The sequence below is a fragment of the Macaca nemestrina genome, chromosome 18, assembly GCF_043159975.1.
Source record: "Macaca nemestrina isolate mMacNem1 chromosome 18, mMacNem.hap1, whole genome shotgun sequence".
NCBI classification, from domain to species: Eukaryota; Metazoa; Chordata; class Mammalia; order Primates; family Cercopithecidae; genus Macaca; species Macaca nemestrina.
The window spans coordinates 12931460-12953270 of NC_092142.1; the positions used below are offsets into that span (position 1 = coordinate 12931460).

The 21811-nt window shown below is 51.2% G+C and overlaps 1 protein-coding gene across 5 annotated transcripts in view; it reads left to right on the forward strand.

Annotated features, from left to right (window-relative positions):
• LOC105467916 (sorting nexin 29) overlaps positions 1-21138 on the forward strand; it is a 590024-nt gene extending 568886 nt beyond the window's left edge. For 4 of the 5 annotated variants that reach the window (XM_071083656.1, XM_071083660.1, XM_071083657.1 and 1 more), the window contains one exon: positions 15042-21138. In XM_071083656.1, the coding sequence (XP_070939757.1) occupies positions 15042-15171 (130 nt within the window). In that variant the 3' untranslated portion in view covers positions 15172-21138. Of the gene's footprint in view, positions 1-11065; positions 11163-15041 lie in introns of all 5 variants that reach the window. The other variant, XR_011616096.1, reaches the window with a different exon arrangement.
• Positions 21139-21811: the final 673 nt, after the last annotated feature.

Sequence of the window (21811 nt, forward strand, 5' to 3'; positions counted from 1 at the left end):
AGAGAACAACGATACATCAGCATGCCATACAGGACAGGCGGTGCAGAGGAGGGGAGCTGGGGAGGGCAGCAAGCATGGCCTCCAGAGAAAGTGACGGAGGTGCTGAGAGGTCAGCCGGCGGGAGCGCCGTCTGTTCTTGCAGAGGGAGGCAGGAGTGTGCCTCAGTCTTGCAGGGGCCTGGTGCCACCGAGGAGCCTTGAGGCTGGTTGGAGTCATGGGGAGGAGTGAAGGAGGCGGAAAGGTGAAATTGCTGCTCAGGGAGGATCTCGTAGAGTATCTCGGCTTATTCTGCGAGACAGACTTGGTGCAGGAGCGACATGGTCTGGCGTCGGTGGCGTTACTCAGGTATGGTGTGGAGACTGGATTGGAGGCAGCTGCTGGGTATAGGGAGAAATGGAGAGAGATGAGGGTGCCCAAGCCCAGGGTATGACCTCCCAGAGGGTAGGGGCGCTGTCCGCTCAGTCCCTCTTGTAGTCCCGGTGCTGCTTGGCACGTGGAAGGGTTGCAGCAGATGTCACTGGAATTACTGAGAAACACGTTGGTCAGCCTTTCTTCCACGAGGCACTCACTACCTTTCCCTGCGTGTCTGCTGGACTGCTGGCCCCTCGGGTTGCTCTGTGGGAGCCCCTGATGCCCGCAGGGCATTTCCCTAGCTGCCATCTCCCAGGCTGTCTTTCATGACAGGGAGTCTCGGTCTCGACCCTTACGTGTTTTTGCATGTCTTATCAGGTATGTTTACATCACACTGACTTGTAACGCCACCTGCCTGGCTATCAATTTTCAAATGTCTTTTTTTTTTTTTTTGCTCACTTGTCCTCTGGACTCACGCCATCTTGCATCGTGCTGAGGGAGGCTTAGAGGGAGCTTTTCTTATTAAAAGTCTTATAAAAGTAACAATCTCTGCTTTCAATGAGAGAGACGAGTATGGGTTATTACTATTTTCTCAAGGTGATGGTTGGAGAAGTTAAATAGCTTTGTCACCATGACACGTCCCAGATGTTGCCGAATTCTGAAATCCAACCCAGGGCTGACTGCGAGGTTGGTGTCGTGGCATCACACCCCACCTCCCTAAGCTGGCAAGTCCAAGGTGCCGTGGGGCCAGCGGGCAGTGGTCTGCTGTAGAGCTAGACCAGGACTGACCACTTTGACTTCACTCACCTGGTTGAGTGCACCGGATGTAATTCTAGGCGCTGGGGATATAGCGGGGGAGATGACGCTTCAGACAGCGACAGGTGCTGTGAAGAAACTCCGAGGGACCGATGCAGTGGTGGGTGACTAGAGGGGACTTTTGGGCAAAGGCCAAAAGCATGAGGAGTTAGGGCATGACGGGCAGTCCCCGCGTCGCTGGAGGAAGTGACGATGGAATTACAGCCGTGGCAGAAACACTTGCATTTGATTCTGAATGCAGTGGGTAGCCATGGAAGGGTTTGGTCTGAGGAAGGGTCGAGGCGAGAAGGGAAGGTGTCTGGGTTTAGGAGACACAGCAGAGACAGAAGTAGCAGTGGACACGTGTCTGGAGGCAGAAGCCACAGGCCATTGAGTGTTGGGTTTAGTATAGAATGTGAAGAAAAGGAAAAATTAAGATGCTTCCCAGAGTTCTGGTTTGAGCAGTGGAGTTGGCAGTTACCCCATTTACTAAAATATGGAAGTCCAGAGGAGGAACAGAAGTTTAATGGGGGAAAAAACCAGAATTTCCTTTTCAGATAGGGTCTCAATCTGTCACCTAGCCTGGAGTGTAGTGGTGTGATCTCGGCTCACTACAGCCTCTGCCTCTCAGGCTCAAGCAGTCCTCCCACCTCTGCCTCCTGAGTAGCTGGACTACAGGCACACGCCACCACATCTGGCTTTTTTTTTTGTAGCCATGGGGTCTCACTATGTGGCCCAGGGTGGCCTCAGACTCCTCTGAGCTCAAGCTGTCCAGCTGCCTCTACCTCCCAAAGTGCTGAGATTAGAGGCATGAGTCACTGCACCTGGCCACAATTTCCATTTTGGCCATGTTCAAGGTAGATACATGGGCTCCAGAGGGAAGTCAGGGCCAACAGTGAATTTGGGAAGCTTTGCCATTTGGATCTATGGAGAGCCATCCGAATGGACGAGAGCACATGTGGGGAGTGCAGGCGGAAGAGACCCAGGACCCTCCACGATTTAGTGGCAAAGCAGTCCTCAGACAGATGGAAGGAACCTCAGAAGAGGGTGGAGATGCTGAATGGTTGAGGACTTGTAACTAGAACAAGCCACCGTTGTTTTTTGAGAGACAGAGTTTTGCTCGTCACCCAGGCTGGAGTAGTGGCGTGATCTTGGCTCACTGCAACTGCCTCCGAGGTTCAAACAACTCTGCTACCTCAGCCTCTCGAGTAGCTGGGATTACAGGTGCCTGCCACCACGCCCGGCTATTTTTTGTATTTTTAGTAGAGATGGGGTTTCACCATGTTGACCAGACTGGTCTCAAACTCCTGACCTCAAGTGATATGCCTGCCTCGGCCTCCCAAAGTGCTGGCATTACAGGTGTGAGCCACTGTGCCCAGCCCGCCAGTTGACTTCAACACAGTAGGCGCTGGTGACCTTCCTGAGAGCTTTAAAAGTGGAGTAGTGGGGTTGAGATGAGAGGAAGAAGTCAATTGCTACCCAGCAGTCTTTTAAGTTCTTCTGGGATGGGGGATGGAGAGCTCAATACCGGCCAGAGGGGCTGGGAGGCAGAGGGAGAGAGGGCATCGTTGCAGGTGGGGCCACAGGAGAGAGTTGTGGAGTTGCAAAGTCCTGGAGGAAGCTATTGGGGAACAGCCCGATGGAGGGGTGAGCCTTCCCCAGGAGCGGGGCTCTTCCGTCCTTATGTCAGGAGCAGCAGAGGGTGGGTGTACGCTGATGCCTTCTCAGGGAATGGTGTCAAAAGACAGAATTACAGTAAATTTAGATATAGAGTCAATTGGCTTTTGTGATTCACGAATTGAGGCAGCCTCCATTATACAAAATAGGATGAGAGCTCCCACTGGTCAATGGCAGAACACGTTTTGTGAGGTGGGGACAAATGATGGATTGGTTAACATCAGGTTACCTACCTCAGGTTGCTTTTTTTGGTAAGAGTTAAACAGAGGGGCTTTCTTCTTATGCTGTCTCAGGTAGACTGCAATTGCCTGCGTGGGGGCGTTCCTGCTTCCATAGCATTGTAGCTTAACTAGGTGGCATTGGGCTTGAGTGAGTCCAGTTTGGTTTGGTCCGCTGGGGCCCAGCACAGGGTATACAGTGCAAAATAATCATGCGTCGCCTAGTGATGGGGATACATTCTGAGAGGGGTCATTAGGTGATTGCGGTGGTGTGTGAAGCTCAGAGTGTGCGCATGTACACAAACCTATGCAATACATGAGCGTACTGGATACCATGGGCACCTGCAACACAGCGGGATTCGTGTATCTACCAAGGGTAACAGATGAAAAGTGAGCCACCTGCCTAGGGCCCTGCCCATGAGTGGAGCCCATAGGACTGTAAGTGGTTGTGGGTGAGTATTAGGGGGAGGTGAAAGCTCAGGACGTCACGTGCACCAGGGGACTTTACACATGTGGGACCCCTAGGCTATACTGAATTTATAAGATATTTTCCTTTAATAATTAGCCTTTGCTTATAACTTTTGTACTTTATAAAGTTTTCTTAAAACTTCTTGACTTTCATAACACACATTATACAGCAGTGTAAAAAATATTTCTTTATATCCCTACTGGTGAGGTTTTGTCTCTTTAAATTGTTTAAATTTTTTGAGGTGGAATCTTGCTCTGTCACCCAGGCTGGGATGCAGTGGCATGGTCTCGGCTTACTGAAACCTCTTGAGTTCAAGCGATTTTCCTTCCTCAGCCTCCCAAGTAGCTGGGATTCCAGGAACATGCCACTGCACCCAATGAATTTTTGCATTTTCAGTAGAGACACGGTTTCACCATGTTGGCCAGTCTGATCTCAAACTCCTGACCTCAAGTGAGCCACCATACTTGGCCCAAAAAATCTTTTCCATGATTGGCAGTGCAGTAGGCTTGACCCCAGCTTCACCTCAGGAGTAGTGTGGTGCATTGTGATGTCAGTGACATATTTTTCAGCTCCATCATGATCTTACGGGAACTGGAGGACTCTCAAGTCGGCGGGGCAGGCAGGCTGCGTTTTTCATTCACCACTGTCTTCCTGTGGGTCTTCTGTTTCAGTTTTTGGCCAGGGTTGGTTGGGCTGGGTGCTGTGGTGCGGAGATCACTGCGAGGGAAGTGACTGGGATTACAACAGAGACATGATATGCTCTGAGCATCCCATGGAAAGTGGGGACAGGGGCAACTGAGAATTAGAACAGCAGCAGGATTCAGGGAGAATCCTTTCCATCCTTGGAAAGTGAGGCAGTTTAACCCAGCAGAACCATCACGCAGCCTCTTTAGCCTACCCTAGTAGATGATATATGAGGCCTTCTGAAATGTCAGGCCAAGCCAGCTCTGAAACCTGAGGTACCCACTTAAGGTGACCAGGGGCTACCAACAAAGAGGCCGTCAGCATCACAGCCATTGGTCATGATCAGGATTTTTCGCAGAGTGATCTTTTAGCCTTGAAATGGTGAAAGCTGACGTCTAAAGAGCATTGGTAGACTGCTCGATGAACTTAAGCTGTCCTTGAAAGTTACACACACTGGATCTCTAGTTTTTAATGGGCACTGTTTACCCGGGGATGCATGCAGCCCGCAGTGCCATGCCTCTCAGTACCCCGTCCATGGTGGATCCATACACCTGTCCCTCTGCCCTAGCTGCTCCCACAGTCCAGGCCCCAAGATCAAAAGAAAACCGTTCTCCATCCCCCCATCCTACTACTGGTCCTTGTGCCTGAGATCCGAATCCACCCCCATTCCGTTTCTACGGGGGTGCTGTACCTGCCTCACCACAAGGCTCCCTGTCTCAGAATCAGCTTTGTCCCCAACACTTCTCAGGCCCCTTGGGTGATCTTCACAAGTTGTACATCTCGTTTATCCACCTGATGGGGCTCCTTAGGGACAGGTCCGCAACAGGGCCATAGGCAGCCCATTTGCAGAATGTGCCCGAGTTTGCTTCGGACCCTAAATGCCTTGTCCTGTTTAATCTCATAGGTGGTTGATATCAGCCCCATTTTTCAGATAATAGAGGAATTAAGAGACTTTACACAGATATTGGGGGAGAGAGAGAGAAAGACTCCTTTTAAGAAAGTAAATTCACAGGTCATAACTGCAACGTCTTCCTAGAAACCTCGAGGCCTACCGCTCTGTCCTCTGCTCCTTAGCCCAGGATAAGAAGTGGTCGGATCAGGTTTGGGTCCCCAACCCCTGGAGCAGTACCCAATCTGTAGCCTGTTAGGAACTGAGCTACACAGCAGGTGAGCAGAGCTTCGTCTGTATTTACAGCCACTCCCCATCGCTCACATCACTGCCTGAGCTCCGCCTCCTGACAGATCAGCAGTGGCATTTGATATTCATAGGAGTGCAAAGCCTACTGTAAACTGCACATACGAGGGATCTAGGCTGCGTGCTCCTTATGAGAATCTAATACCTGATCTCTCAACATCTCCCATCGCCCCCAGGAGGGACTGTCTAGTTGCAGGAAAACAAGCTCAGGGCTCCCAGTGATTCTACATTATGGTGAGTTGTATAATTATTTCATTATTTATTGCAATGTAGTAATAGAAATAAAATGTACAAATGTAATGTACTTAATCTCAAAACCATCCGCACCCCCCCCAGCCTATGGAAAAATTATACCAAACTGGTCCCTGGTGCCAAAAAGGTTGGGGAGTGCTGCCACGTGACCTTGGGCATGGCCCTGTACCTAAATGTAAGCCACATTCTGCTTCTCTAATGTGGGCCTGGGGCAGTAACTTCTTGAACTTCCCATCTCCCATGGTGAGGACAGCAAGAAATAGATGAAATAGTGACACCCAGCCTCCCAGCAGTCACTCCGCGAGTTACACAGCACCTTCGTCTTTACTATCTTCCATGCCATTTCCACCATCGTCTCTGGCTTATCCAAGGCCAGAATGCTTTGATTTAAAGCAATACCAAATTTCAGAGCAACTTTACTTTCATTTTGGAAGACGTACTATGACAAACACACATAGAAAGATGACTAGAAAACTGTATACTACTGTCCTAACAGTGGTTATTCACAAAGTGTGGGTTGACAAGCTGTTTTTTGTTTTCAAGCAATGAGTCTGTATAAATGAGAGGATTCTCTAGATTCTTACTGCTTTCCCTTTCACCATTTAACTTATGCTTGTAGAAGAGCAACTACACAGCCAGAGTTTGCAAAAGAAAAGCCGGAGGCTTAAAAATATCAGGAACCTAGCAGCAGTGTCACAGCGTTATTGAAAGCACTCTCAAAACATCATGAAAAAATAATGTCGGATGGGGGATTTACATTCATCTGGGAACAGGTTGTGCCCTCAGTATTTTGAGTTGTTTAGTTCCCAAAAGTCACAGTGTGTGTCCTGCAGGTATCCCTGTCCCCTGCCCCGAGTCTTTTGGGTTCTTCCCTGGGAGTCACATGTACCTCCCTGCTTTTCTGGGCACGCCTGTCCTGTCCTCCACCTTCCAGACTATTTCTATCTATGGTTGAAACCTTGCTCAGTGCAACTCGCGAGGGTCTGTCCATCTGTACCTCTGAAAGCAGTGAGCTACAGCTGCCTTGTCACATACCCACTTCTGCCCCCACCTAACTGTAGCATCTTGGGGACTGAGCTTGGATGCATTTGCATCTAGTCATGGACTCTGGCGTCAGACCGCACATTCGAGATCAATACCAGCCTCTGCTCCTCATTAGCCATACGATTTACCCTCCCTGCTTTATTTCCCACCCCCACAAGATTAGGATGGTAATTACAGCACCCCCTTCACGTGGCCAGCTTAAGGATGATATAAGAATCTGTTATTCCTTTAGCTCAAGATTTAATTATTCAAAATAATTAAATCAAGTGCCTTATGGTGTTGGGATCCAAAGAGAACCAGACCCAGACCTGCCTTCAAGGAACCCTTGGTACTGCCAGAGCCATTTCTGGGTTGCTTGTGTGGATGGTGGAAGTCTTGGAGACCCATTTCAAACCAAGAGGCAGGAGGTAAAAGCCTTGGTGGATGTCAGCATAGTTCACAATGGAATTGGATTTCATGGGGCACCCATCATGCAGTCCTGAGGCCCAGGTGTTGCCCAGGAACGAATTCAAAGGCTGTTCAGCCTGGTATGCTCTGACACCACCCATCGGGACCCACATAGGCCACACGGTACAGAAGGCAGGGCAGCGCCGCGCCACTGCCTCCCACTCCACAGATCCAAGGGCCTAAGTGAGATGCAGGGAGCACATTGTCCATGATTTCCACGTCCCAGAGGCAGAACTGGGTTTTCAAACTGGTACACGTTCAGACTTATCAGGGAGCTGGGTCATGGAGGATGTTGGCCACATCCCTGCTGCACACACAGCTCGGTCCTAGCTGGGTTGCAGACACTGAGCCCTCCTCCCTATGAAGGCAGCTCCTAGTAAATGATATATTGACCAGCTCGCCTAAACTCAGATCACAGGTGAAGCGAAATGAGAAGCTAGTCTCTCCTCGCAGCCGTTTTCACTGATGAGCAGTTGAGGCTGTCGGATCAATTTCAGCCGCATATGCTGGTGACAGGGCACCATGCAGTGCACCCCCGAGGCTTATTAAAAAGAACACCCACCCCTGGGGCCCTCGGCGGGTGCCCTCACAGACCCCCTTCGCCCCCACTCCCCCGGTGCTGCTGTAGATGCCAGCAGTGGGGAGGATGGAGATGGAGTTTCTGAAACGAATACCAAGCGTGTGTGTCAGGAATACGCGTGGCCTTGCAGGGGTCTCATTACCGCAGCTTACATCCCTCTCCTGGGAGGGGAGGCAGCAGTGCCTTGGGGACGCATGGGCTGTTTCCTGAGGGACCGTGGTATCCCAGGAGTTCTTTCTCCATTTTCTCCAGTTGCCTCCCAGATGAGCTCAGGGCAAGGTGCAGCCCTGGGGAAGTGATGTCCCCAGAGTTTCCCAGTTTGGTGGTAGGGGACACCCTGCAACCCAGGAGGGCCCAGCCCCTCGTGGATTTGGGGATGAATCCTCTGTGCCATTTCCTTCCTGTGTTTTCTGCTCAGTAGTTTGAACTGCATTTCTAAGTCCATTCCCTCCCTGTGTGATCCCAAAATGGCTCTGGCAATACCAGGTCTGAGAAATCAGATCGAGGTCTGAGCTGAACACAGGGTTCGCAGAGGAGTGAACCCTGCCGGAGGCGGCCAAAGCCAAGTTCAGCAGTGAAGGGTGAGGTCATTCACCAAGCAGCACCTCCACGAGCCGCGCTCCATCCCAGCATCGAACGAGATCCTCGGCTTTGTCCTAAGAACCTGCAAGGCACATCCTGTGATTTCCCCCTTCATGTATGGTTGCACCATTTTTTAACACAGTTCAAGATACAGATAACACACGATACAGTTCATACATTTAAAGTGCACGCAGCTTCATAGTTTGACTTTGATCCCCCTTCACAGGCGAGGAATCTGAGTCCTAAAGAAGAGCATCCTGACCAGCCCAAGTACCCCTGCTGGTGAATGACACGGCCGGGAATCATCTCAGACTTTGTCCCCAGGGCCCCTGCTTTCTACCCAGAGACAGGGACAAAGGCCGCTGGCTCGAGAGCTTCAGGCTATCAGGGTCTTCCCTGACGGGCTCTTTCACCCTGGAAAAGTCTAGATTTACAGATACTGCCCTCTTGGAGTCAAGTTTGAGACTGAAGCCTATCATGGTGCCATTTCTCGTTTTTATGGCGTAGTTCGCTGAGTTTTGACAAAGACATGGAGTCCTGTAGCCACCACCATCATGGTATGGAACAGCTCCTTTACCCCCCAAATCCCCTAGCGTTATTCTATAGTTAATCCCTGGCAACCCCAATCTGTTCTCTGTCGCTCCTAGCTTTGCCTTTTCCAGAGCGGCCTATGAATGGACTCAGATGTGGGGCAGCTCTGGGAATTTGACAATGCACTTGAGATTTGTCCATATTGCAAAAACCAGCATAGTAAGCAGCAAACATTCACCCAATACGAGGGGCAGCAAAGGAATGAGGACTGGTACATAAGAAAAGCTTCTCAAATTCTTCAATGTGCCTTTAAAACCGTGTTCATGAAGATTGTTGCAAAGGCCAAGGTCACCGAAAAATAAATGTACTGAATGTCATATAGGAGATGCACAGAAGACAGTAACAACAGAGCCTGAGAAAGGGCGCGGCCTGTCCTCATCCCAGCTCCAGGTGGAGTGACTCTGGGCTCAGGGATGTCACTTCCCACAATCAAGATGCTGGGATTCTGAGGCTCACACCCTCAAAGTGGCCTCCCGATTCCCGCCCTCCAGGTACCAGAGGAGCGTCGGGATCTGGATCCATGGCTCAGAAAGTCCACTTTGTGGACTGGAGAAAGTCACTGTAGAGGAGTGGCCGCTATCCTGAGCGAGTCCTTTATCACCCACATTGATATTTTACCCACAATGGTGAAAATAGATGGTGACTGGATTTTGTTCCTTGTAGTATGTCCTTCGTGAGTAAATTTAGCAACCTAATAGGGTGAATAACATAACTGGCTCAAGGAATAGGGCCAATATATGGGGGGAACTCTGGGAGGCTGAGACAGGCAGATCACGAGGTCAGGAGATCGAGACCATCCTGGCAAACACAGTGAAACCCCGTCTCTACTAAAAATACAAAAATTAGCTGGGCATGGTGGCGGGCGCCTGTAGTCCCAGCTACTCGGGAGGCTGAGGCAGGAGAATGGCATGAAGCCAGGAGGTGCAGCTTGCAGTGAGCTGAAATTTTGCCACTGCACTCCAGCCTGGGCAACAGAGTGAGACTCCGTCTCAAAAACAAAAAAATGGGGAGACTGCTCCCCAAGTCTGAAAGATGTTGAGTCATCTAGCACCACTGGCTGAGGGGTCTGCACCCTCGGGTGGTGGCTTCGTTAGGCCTCCTTGTCTGTGACATCTCACAGGCTGTCCTGGACCCTGGAAGGTAGAAACTGAGTCTTTTCTCTTGAATTCTCCAGAGCCCCTGATGGGCTCTGGTCCCAGCTAAGAGGAACATGAAGAATGCCAGAGATGGCACTGTCATTCTTTACAGAACGGCCACGATTTCCCCACCCTCATTTGCCGAGCTGTCTCAAGACTGGAACCCCCACCCGTTTGCTCACTGCCTTTTATTTCTTCAGGCTGTCCGTAAATATCCCTGCTGAATACCCATCTCTCCCCATCTACGTAGCCCTCTAAGGCCTCTGCTGTGTCGGGACCAGGCAGCAAAAGACCTGCAATGCCTAGACATTGATCTTGTTCCAGAAAGACGAGGATGGGCAGTTCAGAGAAGGTTCCGTCTGCTCCCTCCATGCCCCTTCCCCCAGGGCAGGGAGTTGAGGGGTTGCACTGGGAACAGGAGGGTTTGGGAAGTATACTGTATTTTGGGAGATTGTAAACGCCTCCTTGGCTGGGTATGGTGGCTCACGCCTGTAATCCCAAGCACTTGGGAGGCTGAGATGAGAGGATTGCTTGAACCCAGGAGTTTGATACCATCCTGGGCCCCACAGGGAGACCCCCATCTCTAGAAGAGAAAAAAAAAAGTCTATACCGAGTTCTTTTGCTGTATTAGATGCTTTTACCAGTAGAAGTTCCCATGAATTTGCTGGCCAGACTTTACTGATGCTCTTACCTTCTTATTTCAGCATGTCAAAAGAGCCATATCTAATTATTGCCAACCGCATACATATGCATTGAATGATGTATGATTGGCACTATTATCCTCACTTCACACATCAGAAAGCTGTGTCTTGCAGAGGTTATGGATCTTTCTCTAAGGTCTATAGTGTCTAACAAAAGGAACCCAAGTTTTCTGACTCTGAATATGGATTTAAGGCCTTTAGCAATTCCTTCTTAGGGATTGCCATCCAGACTCCCTTTTTCTTGTTTGCAAAACTGAAACAGACCTAGCCCCAGCATTAACAGAGTCCCTGCTGGGGAGCAGGAACGGAACATCACTTGTCCATGCATTCGTCTCTCGCTTAGGCCCCGGAGCTGCAAGCCTACTTTGTTATAAAAATGCAGTCATGCCAGACAAGAGACAGTCTGCTTCTTGGTGGCTGGCTTCTGTCAGTGGAGCCGGGTAAGAAATGGTGCCGTCATTCTGGAAATCTTAGTGGTACAGTAGGTAAAAGTCGGCAGCTAACAAGGGGTATGAGGGATGAGAATTTCATTCTGAGGATGCTGTCGGGAGGAGGCATCTGCAACAGGAGCTGGAGGGAGCCTTGGTTTTAAAGGGGGGAAAAAAATCAATGGATCTTCTTTAAGGCTGCCATTGTAAATGCAAGGCCTTTCAGCTTCCCTGGAAACCGTCTGACTACAGCCCCTATCTCTACTTTTGGATGCCAGTCCTGGAGTGAGCATGGCACTGGCCTCATATCTCCCCTGTAGGGGAGGGACCCAGTGGGGGAATGTGGGGTCTCCTTCCCTTCTCGCTGTTGGCCCTGTCTCTTCTATCCACATCATCCTGCTTCCTTCCTGTTTATACACTCCTAGTCGCACCTACCCCACACCTTCAGATCCTGCTGTTCAGCCAGACAGCATTATCAGTATTAGGCTATTCTCGACCTACAAAGATAGCAGTTGCAAAAGGTTCAGCCTCCTATGCCAGCTGCCGCCAGCACTCTCCGCTCAAGCCCACTGTGCTCAGCAGTCTGGGTTTTCCGTCCGTCACATGCTCACTGAAGCCCCTGTTCCAGGCAGATTTCTCCCTGTTCCAGGCAGATTTCTGCAGGTATCATCCGCTCAACTTGTCCCAAATGAAGCCTCACCCGGGGGTCTCAGGAGCCATCATAGCAGCCCTGCCTCCAGCCCACCTGGGTCCACTCGTCTCACTACCCACCAAGCCTGTGTCCCAAGACATGGCTCTGTTCCACAGGGCCTGGAGGATTGTACCGTCCGCATGTCACACGAGCCCACTGTCAACCACAGCAGCCAACACTCACTGGGAGTCCCCAGCTGCCAGGTATGGACATCAGGTCAAACACAGCCCCATGACACGTCAAGTGCACGCCCTGAGCTAACCCTGCCTTCCAGGCAGAGGAAGCAGCTGGGCCAGGTCTGCCAGGTTACAAGTCTACCCCTCCTCACAGGCCCGCCAGTTCACCTGTGCTCATCTTCACAGCTAGAGGCCCCTTCCGACAGTGATCCTCAGCTGACTCCTCCTCACCCTCCACACCTCTACCTCCTCCAGGAAGCACTCTGTGCCCTGCTCCGAACCACCCTGGTTCCCCCTCACTGGGGCATTCCCCCCGCCCCATGCTTCTACCACAGCGATCTATCCAGGGTCTGCCCTCACCATTTTCAGTGAGACTGGCTCTCCAAGCCCAAAGCGACTTCTGCACCCCTTCGTGCCCAGCATGGTGTCTGGTGGCACAGCCCATGTGTGTTTGAATGTTCAGTGCTGCCTAGTCATTGTCTCTCTAGGCACTGGATCCCCATGATGCTTAAAACCACCCCACCTTTATTCTGTCCAAGACTCAGACCGCAGGCATTTGCCTACACAAACACAGCTAGTTGGTGGCTTCAGGTAGCCCTCGAATCCCCACCACAGCACTAGGATGTGCTCACAGTTGGCATCACCAAATGACAAGGAAACCAAGGCTCAGACAGCACCATCCACAACAGGACTGAAGAAAGGCATCTGCCTCAGAGCCCCACCCTCTCTCCACCCCTGCATGGTAGGTACGGTTCGTTATAAAAGCACCCTTGCCCCACCAACTGGTACCTCTTCTCTCACAACCGGCAAGGCACTGGCCTCTCCCAACCACTCTGAGCCCATTACTTCCAGGGCTTCTCCCCAGGCTCTGGTCATTGCAGGCCAGGTTCGTCCTGGCTGTGCTGACTGATGGCCGTAGGTGCAGGCTAAGGAGTGGCTGGTCGGACCCTGGATCTGAACAGCGTGACAGGAGGGGATTGTGAGGGCATCGCTTTAAACTCACATTGACATCCAAGCCTTCCTGTATCTAAGAATCGGTCCCCCTACACTGTGAGCAAAGACCTCCTTCCAGCATCTTCAAAGCGTCCTCTCAGCAGGGTCCAGGGCTAAAGAGGCTTCTGGTAAGGCGGGTCAGCCTTTGAAGTAACAGGGGCATGTTTGCTTTGGGCCTGCAGCCAGACGCCCACCTAAAGGAGGAACGGGCGGCACACACCAGGCTGGATGGGCTCAGAGATGATTCAGAGCAGCTCCAGCTTTGTTCAAGGTCAAATGTTTTTTTCATGCATGCACAGAAGGCAAAGCCCAACTTGAGTTACAGGATGAGAAGGCAATCATTAAAAGGGGTCTTCATTTTGTTAGCTTATCAGGGTGTCAAACTTGAAACAGGAGACATTTCACTCGCACAGTGGCTATGTCCCTGGAATGGTGCAATGCAAACCATATCATCGTAAAGAGAATCACTCCTGAGATGCAATGAAGACACATTGGGCTATTTCAGGGAACCCTGCAGGGACCCTCTGGGGGAACGGATTTCGGATTTCTGTATGAACACAAGTCTCCCCTTAACTCATGTGGTATGTGAAACTGAGCTTGGAGACACCTAGGGGTGGATGATCCTGATCTAACACTCGCCAGGTGGCTCTTGTCCTCCCTGAGTCATAAATAGGGCAGAGCTAGCTGTGGACAGGGTCCTATCTTCCCTCGTAGGAGCCAGAGGGCTCACGTCCAGAAAGCTACGACACCACAGAGGTGCTCAGGATGCAGGAGTGAACACTGATCCTACTAGGTTTTTGTCTTGTTTTAAAGCAATTTGTCCCAGTGAGATATTTATTGTAGACAGTTTTTCTTATGTCTGTTTTTTAACATCTGTAATCTTAACACTTAGAGATCACTCTTACCAACTGCTGTGTCCTGTTGATGTTTACTTCCTATTCAAATAGCCTACGGTCGACAGAACATTCCCAGCCCCCGATTTTACGTGTCCCCTTAGCTAGCAAAGGCGACTTTACAAGTGTGGTTAAGGATCGGCCAGGCACAGTGGCTCACACCTATAATCCCAGCACTTTGAGAGGTTGAGCATGAGGATCACTTGAGACCAGCCCGAGCAACAGAGCAAGACCCCATCTCTACAAAAAGCTTAAAAAATTAGCCAGGCATGGCGGCTAGTACCTACAGTCCCAGCTGCTCAGGCAGCTGAGGTGGGAGGATCGCTTGAGCCCAGAAGGTCAAGGCTGCAGTGAGTTATGCCTGCACCATTGCACTCTAACCCGGGCAACAGAGTTGAGACTCTGTCCCAAGAAAATATAGTTTAAAAATGCAACTGCAACACGGGACTTCCTGCTGAGCCCCCTCCACTCTCAGGGTGCAGCCTCCCGGCCTCTACCCTGTCCCCTCAAAAGTGTGCTGAGGGCCTCCCAAACCAGACCCGTGCCCTGGGACCCACACATGCTGTGCTGCTGTGTGTTGCTTCAGAACCAGGATCGGTGTACCCCTCTTGGTGGAATCTTCCGCTGTTCCTGGCTCTTAAACACAGTACCATGCCCAACAACCTTATAACTAGACCAGGGACTAGGGCCTGATGATTTTCTTAGGATCAATTCCACAGGAAGTCCCTCTGCTGTGTTTTGCTACACATCTTTTATGACTTTACAGTGTTCTCCAAAGTTGCCTTGGACTTGGAACTGTACCTGTGCTGGAAGATGAAGGAAAACGGGGGGAAGAAAGCTATGCGTAGAACATTCTTTCATAGCCTTAAAATGCAGCCGGAACAGTGGTACCAAGAGCTAGCTCTGACTCACAGCCAAGCTTGGCTGTAGCCTCAGAGTGCTTTTAAAAGAAAGTGTATGTGACAATAAGGGTTTCTTATTTCTCCAGCTAGCACTTACCAGTCAGAGGCTGCTCCAATGAGCCGGCCCACGGTCCCCAGCCACGTCCCTCCCGCTGCCCACACACCTGGCTCCGTTCCCTGCCCGTGGTCATTTGCGTCTGAACCCCCAGACTTAACCTGATTCTCTGCTCTTCCAGCGACATCGCCCCGCCCGGAGAGCCTGGGAACAAGAACAGCCGGCCCAAAGCGGCTTCCCGCTTCCCCAAACTGTCCCGAGGTCAGCCCCGGGAGACGCGCAACGTGGAGCCCCAGAGCGGCGACCTCTGACCTCGACGGAACCCCAGCCACAGGCCCTACGCGTCGCGCCAGCTGCCTCCACCCCAGCCACTGCCGCTGGCCCCTCACCTCGGCGTGACGACCACGTCCACCCGGTGACCCTGAGAGCACACGATCCCCACCAGTTAAACGACACCCTGATTAAACTGGTCAGTCTTGGAGCCACATGGTCCCTGACCCCAGAGAGCAAGGTGGTGCCTCGCTGCACAGACTGCAACACGCGGTCCTTCTGCTCCTGGTGTCTGCCCTGGGCTGCAGGGGCTGTTCGTTCACCTCCCAGCAGTTCAGGGCTGGCAGGAGGTTGGGCACCAGCTCAGGCTTGGTGCCCGCTGGGTGAGATGCACAGCTTATCCCCTATGCAGGAAGGTATCTGCAGAGCCAGCCTCTCCACTCTTTCCTACACGGGGCCTAGAATGACTGTTAGACTCTTTTTGCTGTTTAAGGTTATTGCCTGGCCCAAGCTAGGGATGCCTGGGATTGGCAAGGGGGAGGGGATCTGGTTCCATTCACTGCATTCTCCACCAATGGTCATTAGACACCCAGGCGTGTCACAGCTCACTTTTCCCAAGGGATGTTCCTGTGGCCTTGGCAAGGAGCCATTAGTGATATTTGAGTTCGGAGAACTTCCCCTACCTCCCCCTATGGCTGGCTTCAGGAAGGACCAGTGTGCCCTCGGGAGCCTAAGGCCAATAACGCCCTCACCAGGCTTGGAAAGGGGACTTGGACATCTGACCCAGTCATCAGCAGCAGCTTGGTAACCTCGCGTCATACAGCTTGTCCAAAATGGCCTTGGCCTCACAGTCATGAGAGACTTGGCTCAGGAAACCACTGCAGAAGGTTCCATGGTTTTCAAACCAGGCTCCATGTCTGTGAACTTGGACACAGCATGGACACTGAACAGATGTTTCTCTCCCCTAAAAACATTTCCATCCCCCGTCTGCCCAGCTACCATTGTCCGTGGGAACAGAACTCTGCATCTCCTAAGATGGAGTGCTCTTGTTCCTTACATGCCAGGATGGCTCTCAGAGTACAGGGAGCCTGGGCAGGTGGAGCAGAGGATGGGGACCAGTAACTGGGTGGCCCCTGGGGCTCCTCCTCCAGTGAGCTCACATCAGAGCCCCTCCCAGGACGAGGGCTGTCCTCACAGGCTCAGCACCGTTGAGGCAGTTTGGATTTCTGGGGTAAAATAACTAAGAAGGTGGTCGTGAAATGCACTATGCAATAAGTCAGTGCATTCCGCCTTAAGCTGAGGCAGAGACGCAGTGGAACCTGAGGACAGAAGCAGGTGAAAGGCGAGTTAGATGGCAAGGCATGGGCTTGTCCTGGAACTGCTTCAATTCAGTGGCTTAAAATGTGTACCGCCTAGCTGAGCATGGAGCATTTCCTGGCTCGAGGAAATCTCTGGAGAATCATCTGGAAGGTTTATGCTGTGCGTTCCCCTCGTAGTAAGGAGGAAGATTGTTCATGGCCTTTAAGGCTGAGATCACTTACACACAGCCCCCCAGAGAAACCGAGACCTACCTGACTTCTTAGGGGACCTTGGGCCAGGTAAGCCATGCCCTGGTGAGACTCAGTGAGCCGGAGTGTGCACGGAAGTGGGGACCCTGCAGTCAGTTTGCAAGTCTGGAGGACCTGAGACATCCCAGAAAGGCAACCTGGCCTGTCTCCCACCTGCCAACGTTGCTGCAATACACATTTTTTTTTTTTTTTGAGACGGAGTCTCGTTTTTGTTGCCCAGGCTGGAGTGCAGTGGTGCGGTCTCTGCTCACTGCAATCTCCGTCGCCTCCCGGGTCCATGCCATTCTCCTGCCTCAGCCTCCCGAGAAGCTGGGACTACAGGCGTCCACCACCTCACCTGGCTAATTTTTTTGTGTTTTTAGTAGAGACGGGGTGTCACCGTGTTCGCCAGGATGGTCTTGATCTCCTGACCTCGTGATCCACCTCGGCCTCCCAAACTGCTGGGATTACAGGCGTCAGCCACCGCGCCTGGCCAATACACATGCTTTATTGGAAATTCCAGGGCTGGAGTGCACACCAGCCCACGTGGCTGGCGAGTCTGAGTAGAGTGCCCTCACAGACTGAGGCAGGGACTGTCTAAAAGCTCAAGGTGCCATCTGGCTCAAGTTGCCGTCTGTCATGGCCCCTCTGGTTGGGTTTTTGAAGTAGGTGTTTGCCGCCAGCTCAGCCACGGTCTCAGGAGGGCCTCCCTAAGTCAGGGAACTTGCCCTGGAGGTTATCTCCCTGTTCTCCGCTGGATAGAGAAAGGAACCTCCCATCTCCGCCATCCTCCTGGGCCCAGGCTTATGACCCGCACCTTTTCTGACACCTGCCCCCAAAACACAGCATGTGAATCAGGTCTTGCCCTGTTCTTCAGATACCCCACCAGGAAGCACCTTGGACATTCTGCACATGATGTCAAAAAACAATGCAAAGTCAGTCCTCCAGAGCTGACAGATACTAACCCATGAGAAACAAGTATGCTCTCAGCTGATATTGAATGGGTGGCAGAAACTCCGCCTCCCCCTTTTATAAAGCTTCATTATTCACAGAAAACCTGCTCTCCTCTCCCAAATGTGGAGAGCATGTTCTTGGGAGCCACGTGGGGACCATCCCCCCTGCCTGTTCCTGGTGCCTCTCCCATGATCATGCACTGACCCTAGAGTCATCTCCCAGATCCAGACCATCTCCCCTCATTTTTGCTCAGAAATGCTAGTGACTGGTGCATGGTAGCAGCTCCTCGAAGCCCTTCCCTTTGGAATCCCGTAAAATGTTCTGCAATGATTGGGTTCATCCTGCTGCTCAAAAGACCCCTGTCCTGCTCTCTAATGTGGTGGGATAAACTTCAGGCAATAGAGACAACGGGCAGGGTTCCCTGTTCCTGGAGAAACGAGGTGTGGCAACACCCAGGGCTAGCAGGATTGTGGCTGGAACCTGGTGCCCAAATTCCATGTCCTTTAAATGTGTCGTCACCTGCCTCTCAGCGTGGATTCAATTCCAAGGGCTGACTCAGCCCATGGCCCATCAGTGGCAAAGACACCCCTGCGGAAAGGAACCCTCGCAACTCACGTCTGTCTCCTTCATCCGGGAAGATTACTCGGAGGTTTCCAAAGTCAGCATCTGAGAAAGGAAGTCCCCTCCTGCATTCCGAGAGGAACCAGGGGGCCTGCCTGTCTCTCAAGGGATTTCTGGGACCACCTCTGCTGGGAGGAAGCATCTTCGCCGAATCCTTCTCTCCATGGCCTGCTCTGACTCAAACAGAGCATCACTGGGTTCCCTCCTTGAAAGAGAACAAACGCTTGCAGGAAGGGAGGTTAAAGGCTGCTAGAAACCTAGCCCAGCCCTGCACTCCTGACCTGAGACAGAACCTTCTCCGCCACTCTTCCTGGAATCACTCTGAAATTCCAGCTTCTTTGATTCGCACTTAGCAGTATACTCCACTCACGTTGCTGGCAAGCCATTGTAGAGTGTGGAGCTGGGGTTCAAAGCCCCCAGCATTTCTCTACTGGCACGCCCTGGTGGAGGAAGACACTTTGACGGAAGTTCTTACAGGCCGTGGTGGCGGCAGCCATCCTCACATCCAGTCACCAGTTGCATCTAGGGACCTGCTGGCTGCAAAAGGGATCATCCAGTGGAGTAAGGGAGGGTGCCATCTTGCAAGATCGAGGAAGAGGAGGGATGTGGACTGGGTCTATCACAGCCCTTGGCCCTGCTTTATACCTTCGAGCTTATTAAGGTGAATTCTTTGATAAGCATTTAATTATTTAGAACCATGGCAGGTAACTGTGCTTTAAAACCAGAGTCGCTCAAAAGTCATTTACACCAGGCAGATTGATAGCGTGGCTGTAGCTGATGTAACAAACAGGCACTGGGGCCAGTGATCACAACCCAGGGTTGGAAACGGGAGGGAAGCCCACCAGCCTGCCTCATTGATGCGCTGCAGCTCTGCCTTCCGGAGGCGCCTTATTTCCTAACACCCTGAGCCACGGCTTTGTGGCCCAGGTGAGACGTGGCTGCCTCTCTTGGTTCTGCATGGGACAGTGTGCCCACCCTGAGGATCAAGTCATGGGGTTCTGGGCCTCGGCCTTCCCACCCCACTTGCTTAAGCCCCCATGGGGCTGCAACTCCATCTGGCCCCTCACAGGGAGGCCCAGCTGTGTTCTCTCTTCCCCTCCTCTCTCCAAGCCACCCCCAGAATCCATACTTCGTTCCTCTGCCAAGCTCCTATGTGAGCTGCAGCGCCCATGCTGGGGAGGCCCTGCACTCCAGAAGCATCTTCTGACCTTGGCACAGAACTGATGGCAAAGGGCGGGCTGGGTTTTCAGCTCCTGGGACCTGAGCAAGACCCCACACCTCATTCCTTCCCCGCTATACATCACACTGGCTAGGCCGCCAGTCGGCCTCCAATGGTAACCCCATTTGGGAGCCATCTTAGGAGTAAGAGGACCGCATATCTACAGTCTATGATAGTCTGTATGTACGTAAGGTCTAGAAGTCTTCCGGAAATCCCGCAAAGGGCAGCCTCGTGCCTGGGTTTCAACCCCAAAGGCAGCGATTGTCTTGACTCTGTCTTGCTGTTTCGCTCAGAATCACGGCAGACATGGAGTGTTTCTGGAAGGCAGGCATCTGCTATGAGCAAGGTCAAAGGTAACATTTTTCAAAATATTGTGCATTAATTCATTAAAGCTACCGTTAAATATTTGCTGTTTTCAGATTGGCTTCTGTGCTAATTTTGCACAGTTGTAGCACTGTATATTTTCTCTCACATTTCTGTGCCAAAAGAGTTCATCTTCATGTTTTTGTAACACACAATGTTGATTATGTTTCTAAAATCAAGCTTCAGCTCCTGGGTCAATAGGAATGAGGGTGTAGCATCCAGGGTCTCCTGGCTCGAGGCACACCAGATCCCGCGGTTCATCCCACAGCTGTTGAAATGCACCCTGGATCAGTCGCGTCTCTGGTATTCCTCACTCTAGCCATGAACCATTGCCATCTTATGGGCCTGATTTGGGTAACTGAATTCTGTCATGGAGCACACACTTGTTTCTAAATCCCAGCAACCAAGTTGCACATCCTTCCTTATAGCTAGTTTCTATAGAGAAGTGAAAAAGAAATCTGGCTTCCTCAGAAGATGGTTGAGCGAGCAGCCCTGCTGGCCGAAGATTCTAGATTCACTGGTGGTTTAAGGCCCAGGGATTTAGTTCTTACTGGTGCATAAATGTTTTCCCATCCTAACCGGAAAACCACTCACCCAGGCCCCCCACTTCCCCTCGAATCTGCTCAGCTCTGCCGCCGGTCTCCATGAACGGCAAGGGGAACCACCACTCGTTCATGGTCAGTGTAGGAAAGAGGATGTCCTTGCAAAAATCGGAACCGAGGACAGCAGCACACACAATGGTGGATCGTACATTTGCACCCAGAGCAACTAATCGCTCAATAAGTGACCCCAGAGACCATGAATTTCCTGGAGTGAAGGGAACGGGGGTAGAGCTAATTAGAGTTTTTATTATCCAGGATTCATCGTAAGAAGAATGTCATCCCTGGCTTAGCCGTCAGGTAGAACACTTACTCATCTGACACCGACTTCTTAGAGAAGCGAGTCTTTTGAGTGGAGGAGCGATGGTAACCCCACTGGGGGGTGGCCCATAATCGGGTCCCAGTAAGCCGTCTTAGGGGTAAGAGGACTGTGTATCTAGAGTCTATGATAGTCTGTGTCTACGTAAGGTCTAAAAGTCTGCAGAAACGCCCTGAAACCTGTAGTATTATCTTAAGTACCCTCTTATGTTAAGGTTTACATAATAGGATTTTTAAACAAATGTGTTTAATTTTTTAAGATCTCTTGTATTAAAATTTTCTTTTGGAATAAGCTGTGGAAATTTTGTTACAGCCTGGTTGAGATAAACCTCTTTACAATGACAAAATAAAAATGGTGACATTTTATAAATTAGGTACTTCAGTGAACAGTCTGTCTCAATTCTTTTTCAACAACCGGAGATTGAGGTGAAGTTTCAATTATATTAGGCAGATCTGGATAAACTGGCAATGTAGCATTAAAATTTCATACAGAAAAAAAACCACTCATTACAGGTACTTATGTATTCGCTCCTATAAGAAACAGAGCATTATTAGGTACCTAGTATATACCAGGTGCTGGGCATACAGCAGTAAGCAAGACAGGTAAGGTGCACTGTGGGAGTCACAGTGGACATGAAGGCAGGCAGATCACATTTTGTTAAAGAAGTCAACCATCTGGATAATTTCAGACCACAGTAAATATTGCAAAAGACTGACAGGGATCAGAGATCCTTGGTCCCAACCAAGAATCTACGTTAAAAAACCTAGGCACTGCTGACATTGGGGACTGGATGATTCTCTGTTGTGGGGGGCTGTCCCATGCATCGTAGGATGCTTCCACCTGCTAGATGCCAGGGACACCCCTTGAGTTGTAACAGACAGATGTCCAGACATGGCCAGAGGTCCCCTGGGGCGAAGGGGAGCCAGTGGAGAGCCATGGGGCCAAGGCCAAGAGGTCCTCTTGGCTCAAGTGTTTTTTGTTTTTTGGGACAGTTTTACTCTTATTGCCCAGGCTGGAGTGCAATGGCGCGGTCTCGGCTCACCATAACCTCCACCTCGC